The sequence below is a fragment of the Ischnura elegans genome, chromosome 6 (genome assembly GCF_921293095.1).
Source record: "Ischnura elegans chromosome 6, ioIscEleg1.1, whole genome shotgun sequence".
In the NCBI taxonomy this organism is placed as follows: domain Eukaryota; kingdom Metazoa; phylum Arthropoda; class Insecta; order Odonata; family Coenagrionidae; genus Ischnura; species Ischnura elegans.
This window is the reverse complement of record NC_060251.1, coordinates 96,668,457-96,696,120: the sequence shown is the minus strand read 5'-3', so window position 1 is coordinate 96,696,120 and position 27,664 is coordinate 96,668,457. Positions and strand designations below refer to the sequence as shown.

Below are 27,664 nucleotides of genomic sequence, written 5' to 3'. Positions count from 1 at the left end.
AAATTTACTTTCACGACGATGTGATTTATCAAATCCCTAACTTTTTCATGATATTCTTGGCAATTACAGACATTATAATGAAAAATATTGGAAAAAATTTGGATCGCATTGCATTCATCACCGCGTCGTGGACATTTTTGAAAGCCGTTAAAAATGCGACCGAAGTGGCAATAGAAATCAGCCTTCTATGGGATGGAATCGGGGACCCTTTGTGCATTCCCTTTGCGTTTGAGGGTTCCTTTCCATGAGTCATCTCGCGCTCCGAGGATTTTGTTTTCACGTTTTTAATCGAACGTTCGGTCTTTAAGAAATTGCTCTTCAAACTCGAGGGACACAACCTCGTCATTTACTATCCATACCTAACATGTGTCCTTGCACATGTATTTTCCCAGTGGAGGAAATCCATGCGTAAGCCGTAAGCCACCATCATTCGTAACGAGTCCTAAGCAGCAACAATCGCATATCTATAGATTGCGCAAGAATAGCGTTTTCGCCTCCTCAATGACACATGTGACCGTAAGATAAGGCAATGAAACAAATGACTAGCGTTTGGGAGGAAATGTTTTGAATGGTTTTGAAAATCTTGCGATAAGAATGTACGAGCCAAGAGTCGACGGACTGTTAAACCAGTGTATCATCTTATGCTGTGGCTTTCGGAATGGCAGTCTCGAGTGTTCTACCGACATAGGATGTATATGTGACTTCAGTGGATCCTTTTAGTTACATATTTTTACATGCACTTGTGACATCGTTCAGCAGTGCTCACATGGCGTCAGCAGGGAATGAAAATGTTGAAGGCATCTCCAGTGTCCCTCGACCCAAAGGTAGGAATAGCACCCATACTCGGCTGCTGATTTTAATTCCAACCTATTGCTACCTGGCAATGATCTTTTTCTGCTAGTTACACTGACAATGAGTTGAAGAACAGATAATACGTGTTCATGAGAGGGTATTGATTTGCTCGTAATCGTGTAAATCGATTCGATTTGACAGCAACTTTCGCCTTTCTCTTTTTCCACCAACTTGTGTTACAAAATTGTACGTGCGTTACCCTTCTTAAGACTACTTTATCATTAAATGTAACTGCACAAGGTTTCGGTGGTATAATGAATAATATTTTGCGTCCATCAAACGAATTTGTTCGCCCGTCCCGCCCCCTCCGTATAATGCGCTCGTTTAACATTTTTTTTATTATTGTCGATTGCGATAGAATTTGGAGAATAAGCAGATCCGTAAATCTATTTTCCGATCAGTCGTCCACTTCTTGCACTATCCGCGACTAAACATCGATGACCCTCAACCTTATGATGTTGAAGCCCTTCGTAGGTAAGTTGATGACGTTGAGAACTTGTGCCGATCGGGTCACCGCTTCTCAGCTACCCTTAGTCGTCGCGAGGTTCGCCATTGATTACCCTCTTGCACGCGATTCGGCCCTCAATGAGCGGTTCACCTTGAACGAATGAATGAACCGGAACTCTCGTGACGTCACCAACTCACGAAAAGTGGGCGGCAACTTTCGTGCTATTTTAATTCAAACTCATCGTTTGGCTAAATGAGGAAAACTTTTTCCTAGTAACTTATTTTCTCCTCTAGGCGGCAACTTCCACGTTTTATTATTTAAAATAATACCTGGCATAGAGAGAATAATAGGTGAATGAGAAAGGTATTTTTCCGTCATTACTCATTTTTTCCCATCCGTCTAACGATTTTTCTTAATGAAATGCGATTTCGTGTCTGAGGGAACAGCATTATTCCTTTGAAGGCACAAAAATGGAAGTCATAAATGTCGTCTTCTAAAATAGGTAGACACCAAATTTTGTCGAGAGGTGTTGCATACACTCCAGGCGCCCTGGAAATCAACCCCTTCCATCCCAGCAATGACCTAAACACATTTTTACCTGGGAATGGAAAATGAAAAGAGTCTCAGACCACTTTTTAAGGGCAAAATTTTTTAAAAACATCAAAATTTTCAATGAAATGTGCATACAACTAGTGCTTTACAAGCCCAAATGCAAAAGAAAAATAATGCTTCATTAATTTTAACATAAATTTTCTGACTGAGCATCATACATCCATGCACTGGCGGAAATATATGTGAGGTTTTGGGGGGGCGTGTTCCCCCCCTTGCTGCACCACCTGCATTGGGATACTTCCACTGCACATATGCTCAACCAGGGGCGCAGCTAGGAATTAAGTCTGGGGATGGTTTAGGTGCAATCGGTGCAACTAATACCAGGGTGTGTGGGGGTATGATATACCCACCAGGATAAGCGGTAGGTGATAGATTAATAACTTGCGGAATTTTAAGATAAATGGTTCAAAATGGTGAGTTTTTACGGCTTTCTGAGGGATATGTCATTAATCCTAACACTATTCTATTAGTGATATCAATCCAGTTAAGTAAAATGGATCAAACTTGAACATTTCTGTGAGCTCTGGGGGGGTTTTATCCCCCAAAAACCCCCCTCACTCCGCCGCTGTGCTCAACAACCACCCACATAATCAAAAACACTCATGTAGGAGCCCAGCAATACAAATCCCCTCAGTTGGCAGTAGCCGGAGCATAATCGCTCACCTCCAAAGCTTGGAGAATTGGAGGTGAGCATTTATTCTCTGGCCAGTGGCATAGCCAGGAGGGATTACGGGGATCCGTACCCCCCCACACCCAAAATATAAAAATACAATTTTTTCCTTCATAAAAGATAGCAAAATATTGATAAATCATGAATTTGCAAAATATTTCTTAAACAAATGAAGTTTTTTCGATTATGAAAAGTGTTAAAATTAGTTTAAAATTCATTACGTAGCATGTACCCTGTTTTTCAAAATTTCTCAGGATGACAGAGGTTGATTTAAACCAGTGGGTATTATGAGGCAGACCCAAAAGGAGTTGTCACCTGCCCTCGTAAATTCTAAGAAAATTGAAAGTGTGACAGCCTTAAATGTGGTTTTCCAATGAAAGTTTTTATTTCACCAGCTGGAAGCAGTATTTTACCCTTTGACCATGGGAACGTTTTTAAACTTGTTGTACGCTGACTGCAGGAAGAACATTTTTAACTGTTTGACCATTCCTCAGCAGCTTTCTAAAATTTTTATTGCTTCCCGGGAAGAGCCCAAGTGCACTTTCCTTCACTCTATGGATTGCTATAATGCGGCTAAACTCTCAACCGGCCACCACCCTTAACGGCAGAGGCTGCCTCCCAGCATTTCCTATTGTACTGCCCATTTTGTATTGTTGCCTTCCCACTATATGCCTTTAATATGCCTACGACAAGTGCTCAAAGGTAGGCCCATCCTTCTGTAAGAAAGAAGAAGGGTTGTCCCAGATTAAAAGGGCTCACTTCTTGCAAGACAGGTGGCCAGGCTAGAGGGAAAATTATTTTCTTGGTTCTCTCATGCACAGGCTGGTAGCTAAATTCATGCACTCCCAAAGCCTAAGGGTTAATGACAATGTTTAAAATCATCAATGTTAAAAATTATTGATGAGTACCTAAAAGTCACTTTTGTCAGACTTAAGACCTGTTATTGCTGAGAGGTAATGCATGCCACCAAGGCACCATGGAAAGTGTGTGAAAAATCCAGAGAGAGAAAATCATTTGCCTTGACCAGGATTCGAACCCGGATCCCTTGATTTCTGGCCACGTATTTAGTCAGTTAAGCTATGGAAGCGTCATTCTCCCCAGTGGAAATTTGTGGACTATACTGGACAAGGTGGTATGATCTGTTGAGCATTCGATACTACAAGCAGTCCAAAATGACGCCTTGGTAGCTTAGCAGGCTAAAGCACTTGGCTGGAAATTGAGGGATCCGGGTTCAAATCGTGGTCAAGGTGAATTATTTTTTTTCTCTGTGAATTTTCCGCACAATTTGTGGATTGCCAGTGACTCCTGTAAATTTATCACCGTGGCTAGCCCCGGTTTACTTAAAAAAAACATGGAAAGTGATCAACCACCCCCACCCCAAAACAACGACCTTAATCCACCCCTGAATTGAGCTGGGGATACTTTTTTTCATCAAGGAAATAAATAATCTGATCAAAAATAACATGGCAACTAAAGCTAAAAGTTTATTTCAAGTTTTTTATTTATGTGGGCAAAACTTAATGGTTCCTAATAATTTCAAAATAATAATAATTTTGTCAGTATTTCAAAATTCATGGGCAGGTTAAAATTTTATTTTCACATCATACAAAATTATCCAGCTTTTTTCTGAACTTTACAAAAAATAATGTTTTCCAATGCTACATTTGAACTGTTTTATGTAAAATTTTACTATAAAGTACCTGCTTCCTTAATTCAGGTAGATTTGACCTACAAAATTGATTTTTTGCTGCTTTTTTTAAGAAAGAATTTATCTAGGAAAAGTATTTTTGAATGAGGAAAAGATCGTACAAAAAAAACTATTTAATTGTTCACAGAATGGATTCAGCAACGATACATAGTGGCAGCAATGGGAGCAATTTGTATCATGATGCAGTATATCCTCAAGGTAAATCTCTCTGTGGGGATTGTTGCAATGGTGAAACCCTTGAGGACTCCTGGGTCAAATGATACTGATACAGCATCAAGTGAAGATGAGGTAAGTAACGTGGATTGTGCAAATGTTTTTACTTATGACAACATACATATTAAATGGCAGTTCTCATGAATACTGAACTTTCATGCTGCATCAAAGTTTTGGAAGTCTATTCTTTTTGAGCAGTTACTATGTTTGCTGCATTCAGAGTTGCATTCACCAGACCAATGAGCCTTGGATTAATTTCATATTTTAACACTGTACATTGCCCAGATAGCACAAAGTAAGAGAGTTATCCATTTCTTATGGTTTTCTTACGGAAAAAATTGATAAGCAGCTTATCGTAAGCTAAGGGGCTTATATAAGGCAAGGGTAAGATTTTAGGGTAGAATAGGTAGGGAATGCCATCAAATATCCTCGGATAACATAAGTCGCTTCTGTTGGAGAGCCAAAGGCAGCTGAACAGCGAACTACACATGCTATGCTGATAATTCGGGCATGAAAGCCTACCAGTGAAATTCAGCGAGTCTTTTATAAGAGCTTAACATCTGATAACAGATTTTCCCGTAAATAGAAAAAAATTAAGAACGGCAAGCTACTGGCTAGTGAAGATATGAAGCATAATACAGGTACTTTATCCTGGTTGCAGAAAGAAAAAAAATAACACCCCAGAGAACCAAACGTGTGACCTATGCATCCGCAGCTCTATACACTAACTATTACACCACGGCATCTGATGAGTGTGAAAGGCATATTTACCATTTTAAAATCAAATAATATAGAAAAACTTAGCTGGTGCGTGAATGAAAAAACTGAAATTATTCAAGATCCATGCAATCTAACATTTATGAATTTTAATTAATGGCCTGATCAGGGGCACAGCTAGGAATTAAGGCTAGGGGGAATTTCAGGCGCAAATAATACTGGGGGCTTGGGAGTATTGCATACCCGTCAGGGTAAAGCGGGAGGTGCAGAGGCCTTCCGCCAGAAAAAAATTAAGATAAATGGTGATTTTTACGGTCTTCTGAGGAATATTTTATTATTCCTCACACTATTCTATAAGCAATATTAATCCAACTAAGTAAAATAGATTTAACTTAAAAATTTCTGTGAGCTCTGGTGGGGGGGGGTTTATCCCCCAAACCCCCCCCCCCTCGCTGCGCCACTGGGTCTGAGATAACCTGATGAATACAAAATATATACTAGAGATTCCCTCTGGCATTTTTATATTATACTACGTTGCTATTCTTGTGAAATTATGTGTTTTTCTTAAACTGTCGTTTCGCCATCATTTCATAAACATGAATGACTTTTAAATTATGGCAATTTGATGTTAATTCTACTCATACTCTTGAAGCATCAAGAATGGAAAAATTATTCTTATACATTAATGCCTTCATGAATACTCTAAAATGATGGAATAGAAACAACATCTACGGAGGTACTGAAAGTTTGGCATCCATTTTGTCATTACTCTGGATGTTTGTTGGCCTGGCCGTAAGAAACCCATAACAAGCTTACTTGATAAGCGCCTTCCTTATTTCTTCCTATGGGTCATTCTGGCTCAACTCAACCAACGTTTGACCAATATGGTCGTTTTGGCATCACACAGGATGATATTTCAATTTACATTTGTTTGAAAAATATCTCATCTCCTTAGAAAATGATTTTTATCAAATTTAACCAAAGTCAACTGTAATTGAAAATCAAGCCATACAATGTGATTTTCAGTACAAATCTTCAGTTCAGCTATCACATTAAATGACATGAATATACACATATTCATTAATTTTGATCAATTATACCTGTGGGTCAAACATGTGGATTGAGGTAGAATGACCCACAGAGGAGGGCATGGAGTCCTGTCCTGTCCCTAGAAATATTAACACTTGAATACATATAAGGTTCCATTTTTCCATGTAAAACGTACTAATGACTGATATTATGAGAGAAAATTAGACAAAAAGAAAATAATTCATGAGGCCGAATGGGGATAAACTGTAATCATTTTTTAAGTGTAAAATATTTACTTGACTTTCAGGGTGGTGAATTTTCATGGAGTATGGAACTCCAGGGTCATATTTTAGCAGCTTACTACTATGGCTATGTGGCCACTCAATTTTTCGGAGGCTATGCAGCCAATAGGTGGGGAGGTAAAGTCGTGGTTGGTCCAGGCATAGCTCTGACTGGATTCTTCACAGTCTTCAGTCCCATAGCCGCAAGACGAGGTGGTCCGTGGTCTTTGTTTGTGGTTCGTGTGCTGGAGGGAATGTGTTCGGTAGGTGGCAATAAAATTATTGCTAATTTAATTACTACAAGTCCATTTTTCACATTTGCTCAACATTTTTAGTCTTTTCATACACCATTTACATTATACACACATCTACTCATCAGCCACAATGAGCCCTTTCACGGATTTCAAGGTTTCCAAGAGTCTGTAGATGCCTTGCATGAGTGCAGAAAGAAGGCACTGCCTTAAAGGAAACTAGATTTAGCAAGCATTACCAATGGAAGCGAAATTACCAATGGATTTGCTAGTTTCAGAGATGATTTACCTCTTAATAAAATCTTCTCGGGTTAGGCTCTGGGGCGATTTAAGGCTGAAAATTTATTTGCCTGCTAATTGTAAGTCTATGATCTTTTAACCTAGTGGGATTCAAAGAAAAACCATTCAGAGACATCGCAATTGATGGAGAATTTCATTTGTAAGCGACCTGGAAACCTTTTCTCAATCGCAAATTCATGGAAAACCCAATGTAAAACTCTTCTTGCTCCCACTTCAGATGCACCTACATATATGGAGAAGACAACACATAACTCACCATTGATTTTCACTTGATTATTGGTACTAAGCAAGTAATTCATGATTATTAATGTTACACCAAATTTTAAAATGAGGTCACTCAATGCATATTTGTCTTGATCTTTCTTTTGCTTTGCTTCAGGGTGTCATTCTGCCTGGAATGCATCACATGTTCTCGGTTTGGTTTCCTCCTTGTGAGAGGAGTGCTTTTTCTGGAATGATTTTCTCATGTAAGTATTATTTTCTAACTAGATTTATTTCCCCGTTAAATATAGCTTAGCAGTAGAATTTAAGCTTGAACCACAGAGTTTAATTGCTCAGAGGTTGCAATCTACACCAGGATTTAATTCCAAACTTATGCCCATACGGACAATGGCAATGACAAAATACGGACAAAATGGGGAAGTGGCTTGGTGAGGGACCTGGGGAGGTAACCTCCCAGTAGTAGTGGGAGTCCGAACAAAATTAACATCTTATATATGTAGAGTAAATTAATATCCCAGTGGGGGCCAATAGCCCCCAGCCCCTGTCTGGGTCCGCCACTACATACAGAGATGCCAGGCACTAATGGGAGCTTTTCACCCATGGCTGTCAGTGGGATAGCCAGGAACTTCTTTCAGGGGTCTTGTCCAAGACCAGGGGGGAAAAATTTTGAAAAACAGGGTGCTAAAAAGAGAGTTTTTAATTATTTTGAACACTTTTCACAATCAGAAAAAACTTCATTTATCATAGAAATATTTTGTAAATTCATTATTTTTCATTTTTTTATTTTCTTTTATGAAGCAAAGTACATATGTAATTGTATTTTTCTATTTTGGTGGGGTCCAGACCCCCCTTCTTTCTCTATGCCACTGATGCCTGTATGAACACCCTAGGGGTTAAAAGGTTAATACATATGTATGGATATGAGGTATGTACATTAGGGTGTGCCAAAAAAAGGTTTTTTTTCCTGATCAAATTTGCCCTATGCGGGAAAGTTGCGAAATGATATAAGGATCTCGCACACAAAATTTTTTTCAAATCGGATAATATTAACCACTGCCGCCCGAGCTCTAAAGTTTAAAATTTTGCGAAAAATCAGGCTGATTTCAGAATCAAACGGCTACGAAGACGAATTTTATGAAAATATGGGATAATGGATAATATCAAAGAGTGGATACATGTTTATAGTTTATGAAAATGAAATTTGAATTTTTTTTGACAAAATCTATGGTCTATGAATGTCTATGAATTAACAACAAAATTAGAGTACAGACCACCCGCACAACACAACTCATTTTTGCCTACATTTCTAAAACTCCATTTTGGGGGCTAAATTGCAGGTAAAATAATATTTATTTCGATTGAATTTCATTTATTATCAAATAAGACATCATATGGTAGTATATAATCTCACAAAAAGTAATAATAAGGTATATTATTTGAACTTAACATCAATCATAATGACGAATTACGTACCTGTGGAGCTATTTTCTACAAGAAATTCAGCCAAGGCTTACAAAAAACAGGACCTGAACACCAAGCATTTCACTAAGTAGCTCTCTGCTAGTTTCGTAAAGAAACTACCCAGAACTCACCACGAGGAAGAGGCTACCATCGAGTTCCACCCGTGTCCCCCAACCAACCTTCCAAAGGATTACGGGAGGATTGACGCAATTGATGGTTAGAATAGAGGGAAAGCGTACCAGGTGTGGAGTGAAGTGCGTGATATTTGTTGCACCCGAAAATTTCATAAGTAATGATTTGCCCACTTATGAAGAGATGATGAAAATGTTTTTGTACTCTCGGTACATTGAAGAAGAAAGTTAAAATACCATTGTTTCTCTGTCGGGAAACGCGGAGACAGTGGCTTTTGCCATTGAAGGCATTTGGCATAGATCCTCTATCCCAGTTGTTGGATATAGGGAAATTGTTTGACAAATTATTCAATATCATGGAAATAATCGCAATATTCTTCGATCTGTCAACAAGAATGCTTTCATTGATCTAAAGCAAGACTTTCTTCGTCATGCACGTCAGCTTTTTGATGTTGCGGCATGTAAATTGCTTTAGTGAGACTGATTTTCTTTGTGATATTCTTTTGAAAATGCCTTGTTTGGAATGGGAATTCCCTAAGGACCGGGAATTGGCAGGAAAATGAAGATAGGCGCCATCGATGTGCAGGAGACCAAAAATAGGAAAACGAAGCTTTGCAGGTTGGAAGGAACAAAGGAACACCCGAATGTTCCACCCTATTTTGTCATAACACTTCTGTTCGGAAGACTCAGGTGATGAAATGACATTGAACGGAGAGTTATGTGATGCAAGTGAAGGAGAGGATTTCATGGAAAAAGGTTAGTGTAAGTAATTTGAAATTGCCAAGATTTGCATCATCCTGTGAATAATTCTGCATGTCTATAACCATACCTCTGCATCACTTGCATCTGCGCACCTAATAGATATCGGGTTGGTTACTCAAGGAGTCAATGTACTTTTTGTTGACAAGAACAAAGTTAGAAGGGAAAGAGAAAGATTAAGCACGTCTCATCGGAGGAATGTGGGAACTGTTAAACTACAAGCTCTTTACTTCGACGAGAGGTAAGACTCTGATTTCATTTATAGTCAATCAAAGTGAAAAACAATAGGTGAGGAGCATGTAACTCTCGTTCAAGAGCCCGGTTCACGCTACTTATGGCATGTCACCCCATGTGTCAGCAAAGCTATTGGCCTCTAAGATTCTATAACGAATTTTCTAGGGGAGGAAATGATCATTATCGATGGACTCCAAGCAATTGTGTGCGATGGAACTGAGGTTAACACCGGAAGCCACGCTGGAGTGATCAGGAGAATGGAAATGGCCCTAAGAAGACCTTTGCATTGGTTTGCTTGCCTGCTTCATTACAATGAACTATCGTTCAGAACCGTCAAAAGAACTGATGATCCTGGCAAAATTTGTTATCGAAGTTTACGCTCCAATGCGGTTTTCAATAAAATTGATACAATATTGAACAGAGGTCCCGAAGTATTTTATGAACGATTCTTCTTATGAAATATATAGAGACATCAAATTACGCCGCTACTCTATGATTCAGGGAAATGTAATTTTGCTCACCCAGAGACTATTCCGCTTGCAATGTTAGCCGATGAACGCAGACAAATTCGTGCAATGGCCATCACAAATACATTGAAATCGAGAGAAACTCAGCAGGAGGAATTGAGGAAATTCGAATTTTCCAAAGCTAACCTTCGATGGAGTGAAGAGTTCTCGGGATCGCCACCGGGTCAGGAACTCCATATCTGCCGAAGTTTCGATGTCCGACTCGGTCATCGAAACGTCAGCAGATATGGAGTTCCTGACCCGGTGGCGATCCAGAGAACTCTTCACTCAGTCCATTCGCCGAGAAAGCACAAAATCTTTCTTAACTTCGATGATCAAAATTATATCGACGTGGTTGACTGTGAACCAATTGAGGTAAATCAACCACCAATAGTAGCTGGGATGACAAACGAAAACTTGGAATACCTTGTTACGGAAAGATCTGTATTAGAAGTACCGTAAACGTGGGCTACTTTGGCCCTAGGGTCCTTCTTTGGCCCAAAAATAAAATAAAACGAAACGTACTCTACAGCGGCATACGTGGCAGTTTTTGAAATAGTTCCGGTTAGTTTCGTTAGGGAGTAGTATCGTTCAAGGTTTCTGATGGTTCAAGTGATTCCATTGTTAGCCACTAAGTAGTAGCGCCACGAGTTGTGTGACTGGTGAAACCACGTGCAATTTCATCCTCCCAAACTTCATTGTGCACAACACGCATATCTTGTTGAACGAGCAATGTAAGTATATTTTTTATAACTTTTTTTCATGCTTTATATCATTCTGTAGTTGAGACTCTGTGAAACACGACGTGTGTTTTCATTTTCATATCTATTTAAATAACTTCCGGTAACCTATCAAGTACGACCTACTTTGGCCCAGATTTTTTTGGGCCAAAGTAGGTCGTACTTTTACAAACACAATACTTTTAGGCTCTAGGTATCTGCTAATAGCTTTCAAAATGTGTGGTGAGCATATTTCTATCGTATGCGTTTGTTTTCAGCTTGTTCAGGATGCCCTACAACTACAAACGTCTTCCTGGGAGCCGAAAATATGCTGACTACAGTAGCGAGCACCTTCAAAGGTGTTTAGAAACCATCAGATCCGGTGACATGACACAAAAGAAGGCTGCCGATCATTTCAAAATACCCAGAAGCACTATTAAAAACAAGTTGAAGAATGAATTTTCAAGTTCCCCAGGCCACCCTAAAGTTTTTTCGCAAGATGAAGAATTAGCTTTTGCCAGTCATATCGACAAAATGTGCGAGTATGGTTTTCCGCTTGATGAACTTGATTTGAGATTCATCGTTAAATCCTACCTCACTAGGCAAGGAAAGACTGTGCAATGTTTTCGTAACAATGTTCCAGGCCGTGACTGGGTGAAGTCATTCTTAAAGAGGCACCCACATCTGACAGTCAAGTTGTCATCAAATATAAAACGAAATCGTGCTCAGATTGATGAAAAAGTAATCACCGACTACATTGACAACCTTAAGGAGGCGGTCAAGGATGTATCACCGGATAACATTTATAACTTCGACGAAACTTGCATGTCGGATGATCCTGGAAGGAAAAAAGTAATTTGTCGGAGAGGCTGCAAGTACCCCGAACGTATTATGAATTCGACCAAATCTAACATTAGTGTCATGTTCTGTGGCAATGCCAATGGCTACTCGTTGCCTCCTTATATCATATATAAAGGAGAGCATTTATGGACCACATGGACTGAAAACGGGCCAGACGGGGCGCGATACAATAGGACGAAGCACGGGTGGATTGATGGCGCAACCTTTGAGGATTGGTTTTCAACTCAACTCCTTCCTGTCCTCAAGAAACAAGAAGGTAAAAAAGTAGTGATCGGCGACAATCTCAGTTCGCATATAAGCGTTAACGTTCTTAAACTTTGTGAAGATAACAATATCCAGTTTATCTGCCTACCCCCGAATTCCTCACATTTGACCCAGCCACTTGATTTGGCTTACTTTAGGCCTCTCAAAATGAAATGGAAACAAGTTCTTGCAGAGTGGAAACAATCAGACAGTGGCAAAGCTGCATCCACACTATCAAAGGACATTTTTCCAAGATTGCTGAAAAAGGCTTTGGACAGCATAGAGCCAAAGGTACGGAATAATCTTATCGCTGGATTTAAAAAGGCTGGAATCCACCCGATAAACAAGGAAGAGATCATCAAGCAATTGCCATCAAACAATGCGTCTATTAACCTTGATTTAATAGGAGAAACATTTATTCAGCACCTTAAGGAAAAAAGACAAGAAGTTGTTCAGCCGCGCGCAACAAAACGGCGAAAGCTAGAAGTCCCTGCAGGAAAAAGTATTTCTTCATATGGCCTTCTTCAGTACCAACAGATGAAAACAGCAGGTGATCCAAGAGCCAGTTCAAACTTCCCCGCTGAAAATACTGAAGATGCAAGAGAGAGCAATGAAGAATTGAATAAATCTGTAGAAGAGGGAAAATTTGTCATTGTTCATTGGAATGGACTACGATATCCAGGTTTGGTGCTCTCTGTGACAGAGGAGGGAGCAATGGTGGATTGTATGGCGCCGACCAAAAAACTTTGGAAGTGGCCGAAAGAAAAAGACTTGTTATTTTATAAGTGGAATGATATTGAAAAAGTTATTCAACCACCAAAGCTTGTAAAAAGAGGGTTTTTTAAGGTTGATTCATTTTAAAATGATAAATCATTTTTTTCTAAACATGTCTTTTGCCTTATATATGTATAATATATATGTTTAAATTTAAAAAAATATGATTATTTTCATTCAAAAACATGTGTTTTTAAATATCCAAGTCCTTCTTTGTCCCTAGCCTTTTAACATGTCTTTCCTAATGAAAACATATCTTGGGCCAAAGTTACCCTATCCAGGGTAACATTGATTTCGCTACCAATGCCACTCACTACCTACCATTTTTTTAAGTTATCAGCACCAAATGAAGAACATATGCCAGCAATAGAAATTCTAATAAGATATTTAATGATGAAGTAGATTACAATTTGAGTAAAATGGCCACAATAATACTTCTCCAATAACAGGCTCCAAAATTAGTCACTGATGCCATTATTAGAAAAATTATGGTTAGCAGAGATGTTGCAATTGATGGAGAATTTCATTCATGAGCAATCTGGAAACCTTTTCTCGACACTGACTTTGATTGCAAATGATCAACAACCAACTTCGGCTACTAGTAACTGACAGCCGACTTCGGTTGCTAACCGCCAAAAAGATGGTGTAGTTTGTCCTATTGATCTGTTGATTGTTTGAACTATCTTCATAGGGAGCAACTCTGTTTCTGCTTTACTTTTTATTTAGGAAGGTACGACATTTCTCCTGGCAGAGGAAAATTTCTTACCCTTCAAACCTTCCATTTAAATCTCTCAAGCAACCAACTGCAGCTGCAAAATAACATTAATTCATTCATTTATACTTATCTGAGTAAAGCGTAAGATAAGGTTGTGATAGCCCTTAGTCCTTATGATAATAAATAATAGGTATATGGCATGGTAGTAGCAGACAGTTTTTAAATTAGCTATCATTTGAACCCTTAAAGTAATGATTGGTAGAGGGCAGGTGATGTCGCTACTTTGGTCCCAACATACCATGGATATTTCAAAGGAAATGTGGATATGGTGTCCCATGACTAGCGTACGATTAGCAAAATGGTACATTATTTCTGTGTATGTATTTTGCAGCCAAGAGAAATCATTCAAGGGATATTTTTTATTGTTCGGTGGCTAAACTTGCAGAAATTACTCATGGTTCAAATAAATACATTGATGACTTTGTCAATTACACATACTTTATCGGGTGCCTAAGAGGTTGACCCCAATAACGTGAGTGGAAAAGACAAAGTCACCAATATTTTCAAGGGATGCACTGAGTGACCTCTCATGAGCAAGTTAAATTAAAACTAATTAAATCATTTCGATGTGTGCCTAATTTTTCCTCCCGTAATCATTGATGTTTAAATTTTCAATGCCATGTAATACCTTCTTATGATGGGTACATAATACATATGTTTACTTTAAGATAGTGCCAGTTACCCGCCCTCTACTTATCCTTTGAGTTGGAATCACTTGTATAACATCTTACTAGTTGATTATAACTCACTGTTGTTATCAAAGGATGAACAAGGATACATCAACAATATGTCTTTGACCTTGGGTGGTGGAGATAGCACTGTATTTTGGAACCGTGATTGGCATGGCCGCTTCCGGTCCACTTAGTCTATGGCCTCTGGAAGGAGGGGGTTGGCCAATGATCTTCTACTTCTTCGGAGTTTTGGGCGTACTGATCATCATCCCATGGTGGATCCTTATATTTGACAGCCCGGCCACCCATCCACATATCTCTGAAGGAGAGAAAAACTTCATCCTCAAGGAAATGGGCAAAGAAGAAAAACACTTTGATACAAAGGTATGTAAATATTTATGATTAGAGGTACATTTTGCTCATCCAAGGGAAGTGAGCTAAAACAACAGCTATGGAATTTTCCCTTAATGCGACCATTGTGTAGGGGCTCTGTGTGAGTGATGAGTCGTTTCTCGGAGCGGTCTTTTCAGCCGCTGCTTATGTGAGCACTCGTTGCTGATTGGCAAGATTAAAATATTGATTCTAGGAGGCTCCATTATGTGTTGCTGAACAATTCAAAAGTTCTACCATAGTGCTTAACCCTTTAGTTGCAGGAGCGTCAAAAATTTGCTGCCACTGTTTGCAGGAAACGAGCAGGGAAGATATTTTTCCGTCCACCCCGAGCGTGCGTCTAGCAGGTAGTGGACACTCATTATCCGGGACTGCCCACCCTACCCCCTGAAGACAGACCACAAATATAATATGTATGTATGTCCTTGGTAATTATGCAGGGATGGAAGACCCACCACCGATAGTATAAGAAAGAGAGACCAATGCGTTCAAATAAGTTTCCCCGGCTAATGGACAACAACAAGATAAATAAATTTCTAGGAAATGCAAGGATTCATTGAAATTGTTTTCATCGTGAATTCGCCACGGAGAACAGGGAGCTCTCTCTCTCTTGGAGAAGGGGTAAATCCAGGTAGTACTTCCCGTGGTCAGGGTACCCAGTCGTCGAAAGACGCTTTTGTGCTATCTGCCATTGGGTTTGGCCGAGTTGAAGCAACCGTGGAAAGGACGGCAATAAAATCTTAAGGAAAGGCTACCAGTGGTAAGAAAATCTGGTCAAACGTTGAAAAACGTTTTCCCCACACTCACCATGCAGACTGTTTAAAAACGTTCCTGCAGCCTAAGGGTTAAATGACTTTTCCTATTCAGGGAACCTGAGAATATGCTACGTAGTAGTCGGCTCCCATGCTGAGGTGGAGACCCCATAAATGTGCCCATATTCTAGGCAAATGATTTTTTTAACTTCAGCATCTAATCACTTTTGAGTTACAGTCAAACCTCCATATAGTTGATATGTATGGGACCGGGAAAATTGCCCACCATTGAAAAGTGTCCGCTAATTAGAGGTGGCTGCTTTCCAGACAAGTACGGTGTACAGTTTTTGTTCATGTAGTGACTATTGGCATTTCAATTATTAAAACAAACATAATTAAACATTCCCTTTTACTCCATCTCTTTCTACGCAACCATCCCCCTCAATAGTCTGAGGAGAACCCAATTCTTATAATTTACCCCTCTTTAATCACACATTTTTTTTCCTGGATTAGTTCTTAGTAACCAAGGGGATTTCAAAGAATGGTTTTTGTTGTTTTGAAGGATGTAAATTTTCAAATGATAGTATATATAAAGTGTGTCCATTAATTTTAGGTTATTGGGAAAAAATATACATTTTCTTCCACCTGAATTCGTATTAATAGTGCCCTCTATTTGGGGTGAAGGTTCAATATTCTACTGCCCAGACCTAAAAAAACTCTCTGTTAATGGGAGGAATCCACTATTTTGAGGTGCCTGTTTAGGGCTGTTTGGCTTTACCAATTAATTTCTCACTGATAAGTTATTAACGAGTTGCTTTCAACCTAAGCATATTATCTCAACCATTTTTTTCCTCAAAAACTAAAATTTGGATGACTTGATGTCTGCTGCTTTACCATTTTACCCTTCATGACAAATCAGTGATGGGTGAAAGGGGTGTGATTCTGATTTGCTTTTTTCTCAATGTAACCATCTCATCAGCATTTACATTCTCTTCCCTTCGGCACAAGAAAAAAGTTCATTGGGTTACAGGGGTCATACAAAAGAGGTGTAGGAAGGAGGGCTAGAGCTTTTTACTAGTCCCCTTATCAGATAATGATAAATATATTATCGCCCTATGTTTATAATATAATGATATTTTGATAAATATAATTTTTTAACATACACGCATAACTTTGGAGGAACAACACAGGTGATAAACAAATACGTAAATGATTGTGCAAAATATCCACAGGGGTAAAAATCATTTGCCTTGACCGGGATTCAAACCCAAATCCCTCAATTTCTGGGGGAAATTTCCACAGGGGAGAATGATGCCTCAGTAGCTTAACTGGCTGAAGCACTAAGCCAGAAATCGAGGGATCCGGGTTCGAATCCTGGTCAAGGCGAATGATTTTTCCTCTGTGGATTTTTCACACAACTTGTGCATTGTGGGTGACTCCGTAAAAGTTATCACCGTGGCTAGTCCCGGTATACTTAAACAAATAAATAAATCATATGTGAGACTGTGAGAATAATGTAAATTACTGTAGAACCTAACTTTACTACATGAAATATATTATTTATGCAATATGAATACAATTTAATATAATGTGAAAGGAATTCAATTAAATCTAATCTCTTGTGTGATTTTTTTTACAGAGAGAGGTGCCTTGGTTTCATCTATTGACTGACATTCACTTGTGGACAGGAATAACTTTTCATTGGGGCACTGCATGGGTTCTCTACACTATGTTATCGGATCTGCCAACTTACATGAAGAATGTCCTTTATTTTGACATTCAGGAGGTACGAAGGCATATTTTTTTGAAATACCTATACATAAAGTGAGCATAGAAACCATAAAGCTTGACATAAAAATGATGAAGAGGTATCCCTCTCATCAAAAAGAATAATCAAGGGCAGTGGTATAACTAGGAATATGCTTTGGGGGCGGATGGGAGGGTCTGGGGGTTAGGCCACCCCTCCGAGCAACCGAGTCCGGGAAAATTTTTGAAAAATTATATGCCTGAAAATACATTTTACATCATTTTGGCACTTAAAATTTTACTTCGAGTAAATGCAGTATTTATGTGTCAAAACTAGACCATAGTTTAAAATATTTTTTTTTTCCTCTCAGGCTTTGGGGGGGGAATTATCCCCCACATCTCCCCCATAATTACCCCGCTGATCAGGGGTGGTTCTTAGGGTTCGTTAGAGGGGGCTGTGGAGATTTTAAGGGGCAGAATAGTGGGGGAGGGGAGACAAATGCTCCCCAGTAATTCTTGGAAAAATAATGATGAAGGAGGTACATACTTATAATTATTTAAGTGTCTTTCTAATGCATGTTTTCAGTATATCACCATCTCATCAAACAATGTCTAAAGATAACTGGAGGATATCTGAAAGCCATTTTTTCCTAGCAAATAAATAATTAATATTCCTCAAAATTTAGGGTCATTTCCCACTTTTATGACAAAATTGGTCATTTTTAATGATGAAATTTTGGGTTATTATAATATATGTGTGTGGATCATAAAATGTTGCCTCTAATGATGACTTCTGTTTCAGCTCTCCTTCCTCTCAGCTCTGCCATCCCTCCTCACCTGGATTTCAAGCATTATCTCTGGGATTTTATCCCAATGGCTGAGAAAGAAAAATTATGTATCACACATTGCAGCTTATAAAATTTTTAATGGAATAGGTAAGAAAAAGAATTTTTCTATTTTAATACATTAGACATCTGTAAATTTAGTAGAGCATTTTGTGCATTCAAGGAGGTGGAGCACTGACCTTGACTGCTACAACAGTTTCGTTGCATAGCGGCTCAGTGTGAGTACTCTCTTGGATTTTACTCTGAGCAGTCTTTTCATTCCCTGCTTGTGTGAGCACTCATTGTTGATTGGCAGGAGTTAAAATATTGGCTCTGGGAGGCCAATGATGTGTAGCTGAATGATTCTAAAGCTCTACCATAAATGACGTTTCCCATTCAGGGAAACTGAGAATACGCTATTAGAAATTTTAATTAAACATTAGAAATTTCATCAATGGTTCTTCTTCAATCCAATACATACCCAAATCCTTGGGAATAGCAATTTCTATTGGATCATTCATTCAAACATGAAATCATAATTCAATTAAAGAAATCTTTACATGGAAGGTGAAGATAATATAAAAAAATATCCATTAAGCCATTCTATCAAAAGTTAAAATGAACAAAAATGCAAAAGTTACCAACTACTTTTCATGAGTCAGAGATGCCATTAGGGTCTGGGTCTTTTACTCATTCCGGAGAAACCTGTAAATGAGGGAAGCAGCAGTTCACGTGAGCGTAAACAACAGGGAATCAACCAATGCAAGGTGGAGTACCTGAGAACTCGGAATGAACCAATGACATCATTGAGTTATCTGAGAAAGACTCAAGGCTGTCAATTTTTCCTGATGAATACATAGTTCGAGAAGGTGACAGAGCAGAGAATATGCTCCTCCCATCAGTGGCGTAACTAGGAATATGCTTTGGGGAGGGGGGGGGATGAGAGGGGATGGGGAAGGGCGATCTCCCACCCACCTTTTGGGAAAATTTTGGAAAAATGACATGCCTACAAATACATTTTACTTAATTTTAGCATTTAAAATTTAGGTTTCATTAAAAAGTTACGTTAAAACTTACTGTAAGTCAAAACTAGACAATAGTTTTGAATATTATTTTTATTTCTCTGAGGCTTTGGGGGGGGGGGGGGAATCTATCCCCCTCATTGCCCCCATTGTTACGCCACTGCATCCCTTGATTTTTCAAACTCTATCAATAAAGAGTAAAAAGGGAAGTGAGAAAGAGCCCATTTTGTCAGATCCATTACGGCTATTGAACCATTATGATGAAATGGTATCCCCATCATACTTGGGACTAATTTACTTTCTTTTCTGTATCAGTTCTTCCTGTGTCTCTTTGTGCTCAGTTCTATTAAAATTGGAGTGTTTCACCATAAACATTACGCAGTCAGCCCCAAAGTCAGAAACTAATAACTCACCCATCCTATTTACCAAACATTCAGTCACTTCAGAACCTCATAGATCTAACCATAATACATGTAAGAAACGATCCAGTAACTCTATCAGGGGCGTAGCCAGGACAATATATTGGGGAAGCATGACTTGGGGGGTCAGGAGGGTGGACCCCTCCTCTTTAAATCACATTTTATGCTATTTTGGCACTTAAAATTACACAATTGATGGGTCGTCAAAAAGATGTTTTACTAAAACATACGGTATATACTGGGATACAAAATTCATTTTGCAAGAATGAGTTTTTTTGTAAATCTAATCAATATAACCAATAACCATGGGCGTACCCAGCGAGGGGCATGTAGTGACTTTGCGGCACAATAAAACAAGTACAAACGGGACAGAGACGTTTATTGATGGCTAGGTGCGTACACGGCCTTCACGGATTTAAAAACACTTTCCGGCACAGTCCCGTTTCCGTCCATCTTCACCACGTGCTCGACTCTCCCCCACCGGGTACCCCCATCCCCTCAAGGTCGCCGATCCACCGGTTCGATATAATCGATATTGGTGGATCATGGCGGGCCTTCAAAATAGTTCCCTCACATCACTCCTCCCCAACACACACAAAAAAAAAACTTTTTTTTCCGGGTTTGGCTGGTCATCCTCCCTTGAAGTCCATGGGATCAAATGTCTCCAAAGTAGCCCATGGGTCCTATTAGTGACATGAGAGAGCAGAATGGAGAACCCATAAGTACACATTTTTTTTTCCACAAATAATAAAAAAAACTGCTTAATAGTCCAATATGTCACTGAAATGTAGGATTAAAAATGTCAGCATAGATTAAAAGGACAGAAAGGAAAAAAACAAATGAAAGGGGAAAGAAAGGTGAGAACTGGCAGGAGACAGGAGGGGAAGAATAGGAGGAAGCACATTTCACTTTTCTTTTTTTTTTCCTCTAGAGCACTATTGAACTTCACAAATTCAGTCGCTCCAGTGGCTTTCGTTGTCTCCCACTCCTCCTGTACCCCAGGGTTGGCTGCTGGGCTTGCAATAGGGAAGTCTCATCTGCCCGGTTCGGTTGTTCGTCTGGTAGTGCTCCTGACCTGCTTGAATTTGGAGTGGGTGTGGTATCTGGTTCAGGACAGGGGGTTGGGCACCAAAAGGGCACGGGGTCCTTCACTGCTGGTGAAGGACCTTGTGCGGTGAGGTTTGTTTTCTTTTGCCCTGTGCACTTCCTCATCTGGTCAACATGCACAGTCCTTTCCCCACTGGGGAGTTGGGCCCGGTATGTAGAAGCACTCAAGCACCCTATTATTCGACCTTTCACGTAGCGTATTGGACCAGGTTTTGGATTTTGTATCCACACTTCTTCAAACATAGAATATTGCGGGATGCATGGCATTTCCCTTGATGCGGGACGTCCAACTTTTGACACAGTTGGTGGGTTTCCCTCAAATTTGGGGTTCAACATGGACAAAAACGACCTTGGGTGATGCTTGAGTACCAGGGAGGCTGGTGTAAACCCGGAAACAGAATTTGGGGTATTTCGATAAGTGCCTATGAAGCTCAGAAGCATACCCTCTATATCAGTCTGTGTTAAGGCTTGCGGGACAGTGGAAATATGGCTCATTAGGGTCTCTACTACTTGTTTCCCCAAACTTTCCTTCAGTGTTCGCACACTACGTTCTGCCAGCCCATTCGAGGCAGGGTGGTACGGGGGGCTTTTGATTACCTTTATGCCATTTTTTCCACAGAATTCTAGGAATTCCCTTGACTGGAAAGGAGGACCATTATCGGTAACTATCTCTTGGGGAATACCAAACACTGCCATGAACCCTCTTAATTTCAATATGGTATTCTGGGCATTCGTGCGACTCATAACCCAAGTTTCAATCCATCGGGAAAAGCTGTCGACTAGAACTAAAATTTCATGCCCTTGAAAGTGACAAAAATCCAAATGGATGCGTTCCCAAGGGGAGTTTGTCTTTGGCCACGACACTAAATATTTCCCTTTGGAGATATTTGCCTGCGTTGCTTGACAAGTCTCACAATTTGTTGCTATCTCCTCGACATCCTTGTCAATGCCTGGCCACCATACTTGTGACCTTGCCTGTAGTTTCATCCTAGCAATCCCAATGTGCTGATCATGGAGTAGCCTGAGGACTTGCCCTCTCAATGCTAATGGAATTACCACTCTGTTCCCCCAACACACGCATCCCTCTGTAATACTCAGTTCTGAACGTCGCACAAAATATGGCCTTAGACTATCTTCACATTGCTGTGGCCACCCTGAGTGAGTAAACCTCATCACTTTTTGCAATACTGTATCCTGTTGGGAAGATTCTTGAACGCCTAGACAGCTCAAGGGTGATTCGATCTGGAATACGCATTCGATATCTCCTGTGGTCTCCGTAGGGAGGGGTAATCTAGATAACATATCTGCATTACTGACAGTCTTCCTATACAGGACATCGTAGTCATAGGCAGCAAGAATGATGGCCCATCTTTGCAGCCTTGAGGCCGCCAAAGTTGGGATCCCAACCTTTGGTCCCAGAATTCTTTTTAGAACCTGTGCGTCTGTTATTATTGAAAATTTTTGCCCATACAAATATTTATGGAATTTTCGGACCCCGAACACAATGGCAAGTGCTTCCCTCTCGACTTGGGCATAGTTTCTTTCTGCCTGGCTTAAGGTGGCAGAGGCACACATAATTGGTCTCTCTGACCCGTTTATCTCATGGCATAACACTGCGCCCACCCCATAGGGTGAGGCATCCGTAACCAGAATTAGGGGAACATCTGACTGGTAATGGGTGAGGATGTTATTCTGCCCAAACAACTCCTTGCTTTTACAGAAGGCTGCTTCTTCAAGAGCCGTCCAAGTAAATGGAACCCCCTTTTCGGTCAACCGGTGTAAAGGCCTCAAAACGGTGGATGCCATGGGGATAAATTTCCCATAGAAGTTAAACATCCCCAAGTATGATTTGAGCTGGTGAACATTTTCAGGGGTAGGACAACTCATTATTGCCTTCAGCTTCCCCTCTGTTGGCCTGATACCCGACGCATCAATAGTGTGCCCCAGGTAGTCTATACTGGACTTGAAAAAGTTACATTTCTCTCCATTTACCCGGATCCCGTACTTAGACAGGCGAGACAACACTGCCTCAGTCTTATCATAACAGTCCTGCCAATTTTTCCCTGCTATCACCACATCATCGATATAGCACTGTACCCCTTCCAGGCCCTGTAACACTGAGTCCATGACTGACTGGAATATGCCTGGAGCACTTGAAACCCCATATGGTAATCTATGAACCCTATACAGACCAAATATAGTGTTCACCACCAATGCCCCCTTACACTCTTCCGATAGTAGGAGCTGCATAAATGCCCTGCTGAGGTCAAGAGTTACAAACACTCTCCCCCCTGAGAGCCCACTTAGTATGTCATCCAATCGTGGGAGTGGGTACTGATCCCTTTCGATCACAGTGTTAACGGTACTCTTGTAATCGATGCACAGTCGGAGTTCCCCATTTTTCTTTGGGACAACAACTAGGGGGCTTGCCCATTCAGAATGTCTTACAGGCTCAAAGATCCCACATTCTACCAGCTTATCTAATTCCTGCTTTACCCGATCCCTAATTTTAAAAGGCACATCATACGCTTTTCGAAAAATTGGGGTCGCATTGGGCTTCAAAACTATGTGTGCCTTAAAATAGTTAATCTTTGCCTGCCTGTTGCCATCAAATACATCTGGGTAGCAGACTGCCAGTTTGGAAGCCGACGCATCCAATTGATTGATTGACAAGAGGTTTCTCCAATTTGGCTTTAATACATCTAGCCATGCCCTGCCTAAAAGTGGGAATCTTAGGTCTGAATCAATAACTATTAACGTTAACTGGACCCGGTTTTCAGTCCCCTTATTATCAGAGATACGTTTGACGGAAACAATCGTCTGACCCTTGATACCCAGTGCAGATCCCGAAGCTGACTTCAGTCTTAATGCACACCTCCTTAGCGTTAATCCCCGGAGGAGCCGTTCAAATTGCTTTACGCCCATGACTGTTACAGATGCTCCGCTATCGATTTCGAAAATTATTTCAGTTCCCTCCACGTCAAGAGTGCATTTACAAACCTCTGGGCCCAAGAACTCACCCACTTCACCAGCCGAATGTATACCATGGCACCGTTCATACTCGGGGTGCACGCTGGCGGCTGCTACTGCTTCTCCATCCAGGTTGACGACGCCCTCGACCTCATGAATTTGTGCGTGTCCTCCTGGTCTGCACTGTTTGGCGATGTGGCCCCTCTTCCCGCAACGGCGACATTCCCAAGTCCGCACCGCACATGTATCAGGGCTGTGTGCTCGGCCGCAGCGCCAGCAGCGGGGTATGGTCCGTGGTCCGCCTGATCTTGGTGGTCGGCTCCTTCCCGAATTTGGACCATGGTCCAGCTTACAAATGCCCTCATTAGGCGCAGAGGCGCCCGTGATTGCAGGGCGCAACAACGCTGCCTGGCTTTCCGCCTGCACCAACTCTTGCCCTAGGGAGCAAGCTCTCTCGAAAGTCAGCTGTGGTTCCATAATGAGCCTTCGTTGCACTAACTCGGACGACAATCCACATATGAGCCTATCTCTAAGCGCCTCATCCAGAAAAGTTTTAAACTCACACGTTGCTGCCAACCTCCTCAGCTCCACGATGTACGATGAGAGGGGCTCGTTTGGCAATTGATTCCTCTTGTAGAACCTTACGCGCTCAGCAATCACCAGTCTTTTCGGGCTAAAGTGTTCTGAGAGCGTAGATATTAGTACCGAGAGGGATTTACTCACAGGTTTGACCGGGTCGAGTAAGCTTTTCAACACCGCGTACGTGTCTGACCCGATCAGCGTAATAAATAGTGGCACTTTTTTTTCCTCCCCGATATCGTTCACAATGAAAAACTGCTCTAGTCTTTCAACATAGGCCCCAAACTCTTCCTTCGCGGGGTTGAATTCGGTAACGTGGCCGATCATTTCGGTGGCGCGCGAATTCACGAAATCACTTGTACTTGTCTGCCAATGTTTTCCTCGTCGCCAGATTTGTAGTGACTTTGCGGCACAATAAAACAAGTACAAACGGGACAGAGACGTTTATTGATGGCTAGGTGCGTACACGGCCTTCACGGATTTAAAAACACTTTCCGGCACAGTCCCGTTTCCGTCCATCTTCACCACGTGCTCGACTCTCCCCCACCGGGTACCCCCATCCCCTCAAGGTCGCCGATCCACCGGTTCGATATAATCGATATTGGTGGATCATGGCGGGCCTTCAAAATAGTTCCCTCACATCAGGGCAGGGGAGGGCAGCTCTCCCCCCCCCCCCTCCAATAGAAGCAAAAATTGCAAAAGTCTTTAAGCAAAATCAGTACTGAATTGAAACGAAACTATTCAACAAATTATCTTCAAACCCACAAAAAATGATATGTATTAGTATAAGATATATCACTAAAATAAAAATATTTTTCAAGGAAATAATCTCATAAACTAATAAAGGCTATTATAATTTTCTTAAAATGTTGGTTTCATTCACCTTTTCCATGCTAAAATATCACAGCTTGGCCTGCCCCACCCCCCTCTCACCCCTAGTTATGATCCTGGGTATGCCCTTGCCTATAACTTTTACTGGAAGAAAAGGATAATGGAATGTATAAATAAATCTCTTTTGCTTCACGAAAGATGGTGACCACTCCCAGCAGCTGCACTACTGAACTCTATGCTAACTAAAATACATAGGTAACTACAGTGGAACCTCGTTAAAGCGAGTACAGGCTATAGCGAGACCGATATAGCCGATGCACCGTTAATTGATCCCATAATAAGCATGTAAAAAATGTCGTTTTTACGAGGCCCTTTTGTCGTTGGCTCTCGCCATAGCGAGGGTTTCACCGCCGGAAAAACTTACACCAAGACTCCTAAATCTCTGTAATTGCTAGCGATCTGTTAGAAATGAAGTTAATGGAGTGCTCAGGCTCAAATTTATGTGGTAAACTGTCGTTCAATAAATAAGTAGTTAATATTGGTGAAAATATTGTGGCATTAGCATTCGCGAATACTTGATCTTCTTTTGTTCCTCGGGCGGCAGAAAGCAGTCGTCAGCATACCCGCACGTCCATGAGTTGCATGAATAGAAAGCATTTGATGGAACACACCACGTCCAAAAAAACACCAAACACGTCTAAGCGAGAAAATAAAAATGAAGGAGTAATATTATGAGGTATATTGGCTATTATTTGCACCACCTCCGGTAAAGCGACAATTCGCTATAGCGAGTGTTTATTGGTGCACCGTGGGGTGTCGTTTTATCGAGGTTGCACTGTATGGCAGCAGTAGCTTCAGCATGTGTCACATGCATGGGCCAGATTATAAAATGGGAGGGCCAGTGGGGTAGCCAGGAATTTTGTTAAAAAAACAGGGCACTAATTACATGGTTTTAAACTAATTTTGACACTTTCCATAATTAAAAAAAATTGATTTATCAAAGAAATCTTTTCTAATTCATAATTTTTCAATTTTTGTTTTCTTTTATGAAGGAAAGAAATTGTGCTCTTATATTTTGGGGGGGCCTGGACCCCCCAGATTTCCCCCTTTGCTACACCACTGGGGTGGGCCTATCCTTGAGCTAACAAGTATAAATACAAAGGACAAAATATAGAGCAAAACATTTATTTATTAACCTTGTATGAATGGCACCTCTTTGACTTGAATGACATGCCACGTAGCTAAAACAAATTATGCCTCAGGCCTTAACGTGTTTTCGAGAGTGTATTCATTTTATATTCACTTGAAAAACTTATATGCACTCGCAAAAATAACAGAGTGGTTTTCCATATGATTATAACTGTGCATGTACAATCATAGCGTAAGTATTTACTCTGAGCTACAATTTATTTTAATTTCCTAAAATAAAATTTAATTTTGGACTTTGATTCTGAAATTTTTCTGTCTTATTTGGGTGGATGGAAAAATATTTGGGTGGGCCTGGGCTCAACCTTGGTGCTACCAATGAACTAACTGATGAATCAACTTACATACAACTATGTACATTGGGAAAAAATGCCCATCGATCGGCTGTTGTACCACGGAACTTTGGGCCACCGAGCTGACCACTAAGCTATTAAGATTCCTTGATTCCCAGTCGAGGAAAATTGTATCCAATGGTAATTATTGTGAACTCTACAGTTGTGCTAACTTGAAACTGGTCCTATAAGAGGTATTTTTTCTTTTGTTTCATTTCAGCTGCTTTGGGTCCAACCGTGTGTTTAATAGTCATAACTCAGGTTCAGTCTGATCCACAGATCATCGTAGCTCTACTAGCCCTTAATGGCTTAGCTGCAGGAGCTTTCTTTGGAGGCTCGTATGTGAACCACATTGATTTGGCAGTTAACTTCACTGGCATAACATCTGGGATACTGCACACTGTCCTAAATTCCTCTGGAATAGTTACACCACTAGTAATAGCAGCAATAGTTGGTGGAGAGGTATGAATTTTTTGGTATTGCACATTCATCCTAATTTCAACATGCATAACATGAAAGAGATGACACAAGCATTGAATCAAATGTAAAGTTATATCCTAAATTGCTGGGTAAACATGATTATTATTCTTCACAACCTGAATCTAAGATGAGCTTGGGATCCATGAGTGTTGCCAGGGTTTCCAGCAGGGGTGAGGGGGGGTCGCGGGACCACCCACTCTCCTGGGGTCTGGATAAGACCCCCACTTCAAGAAGAATTGTTTATATCCGACCAAAATTTTTTTAATTCAACCTTCTCAGGACTTAAATTTAACCTGATTTCTGAGGAAAATTTTGTTTTATAATGATATTTTGAATTTTCAATTCATAAGATGTTGCTGGAGTAACTGGGATCAAACCAGATACATCTATAGTGGTGCTATCTCAATTTTTGCTTCTAATTAAAAAAAAATGCTCTCTATTCCTATATTTTGCCCAATTGTACAGTTCTTCATCCCAATAATTGATTAATACAGCACACTCCCGATTATCCGGGCTAATGAGGGGGAGAGACGGCACGAATAATCAAAAAAACGGATAACCCAAACTTT

At 40.5% G+C, this 27,664-nt stretch overlaps 1 protein-coding gene across 1 annotated transcript in view; it reads left to right on the top strand.

Annotated features, from left to right (window-relative positions):
* Positions 1-546: 546 nt before the first annotated feature.
* LOC124161224 (sialin-like) overlaps positions 547-27,664 on the top strand; it is a 30,419-nt gene continuing 3,301 nt past the window's right edge. Inside the window, exons 1-8 of the mRNA XM_046537490.1 lie at positions 547-824; positions 4,418-4,578; positions 6,557-6,793; positions 7,461-7,548; positions 14,583-14,821; positions 17,219-17,365; positions 18,128-18,260; positions 26,836-27,077. Of these exons, the coding sequence (XP_046393446.1) occupies positions 767-824; positions 4,418-4,578; positions 6,557-6,793; positions 7,461-7,548; positions 14,583-14,821; positions 17,219-17,365; positions 18,128-18,260; positions 26,836-27,077 (1,305 nt within the window). The 5' untranslated portion in view covers positions 547-766. The remainder of the gene's footprint in view (positions 825-4,417; positions 4,579-6,556; positions 6,794-7,460; positions 7,549-14,582; positions 14,822-17,218; positions 17,366-18,127; positions 18,261-26,835; positions 27,078-27,664) is intronic.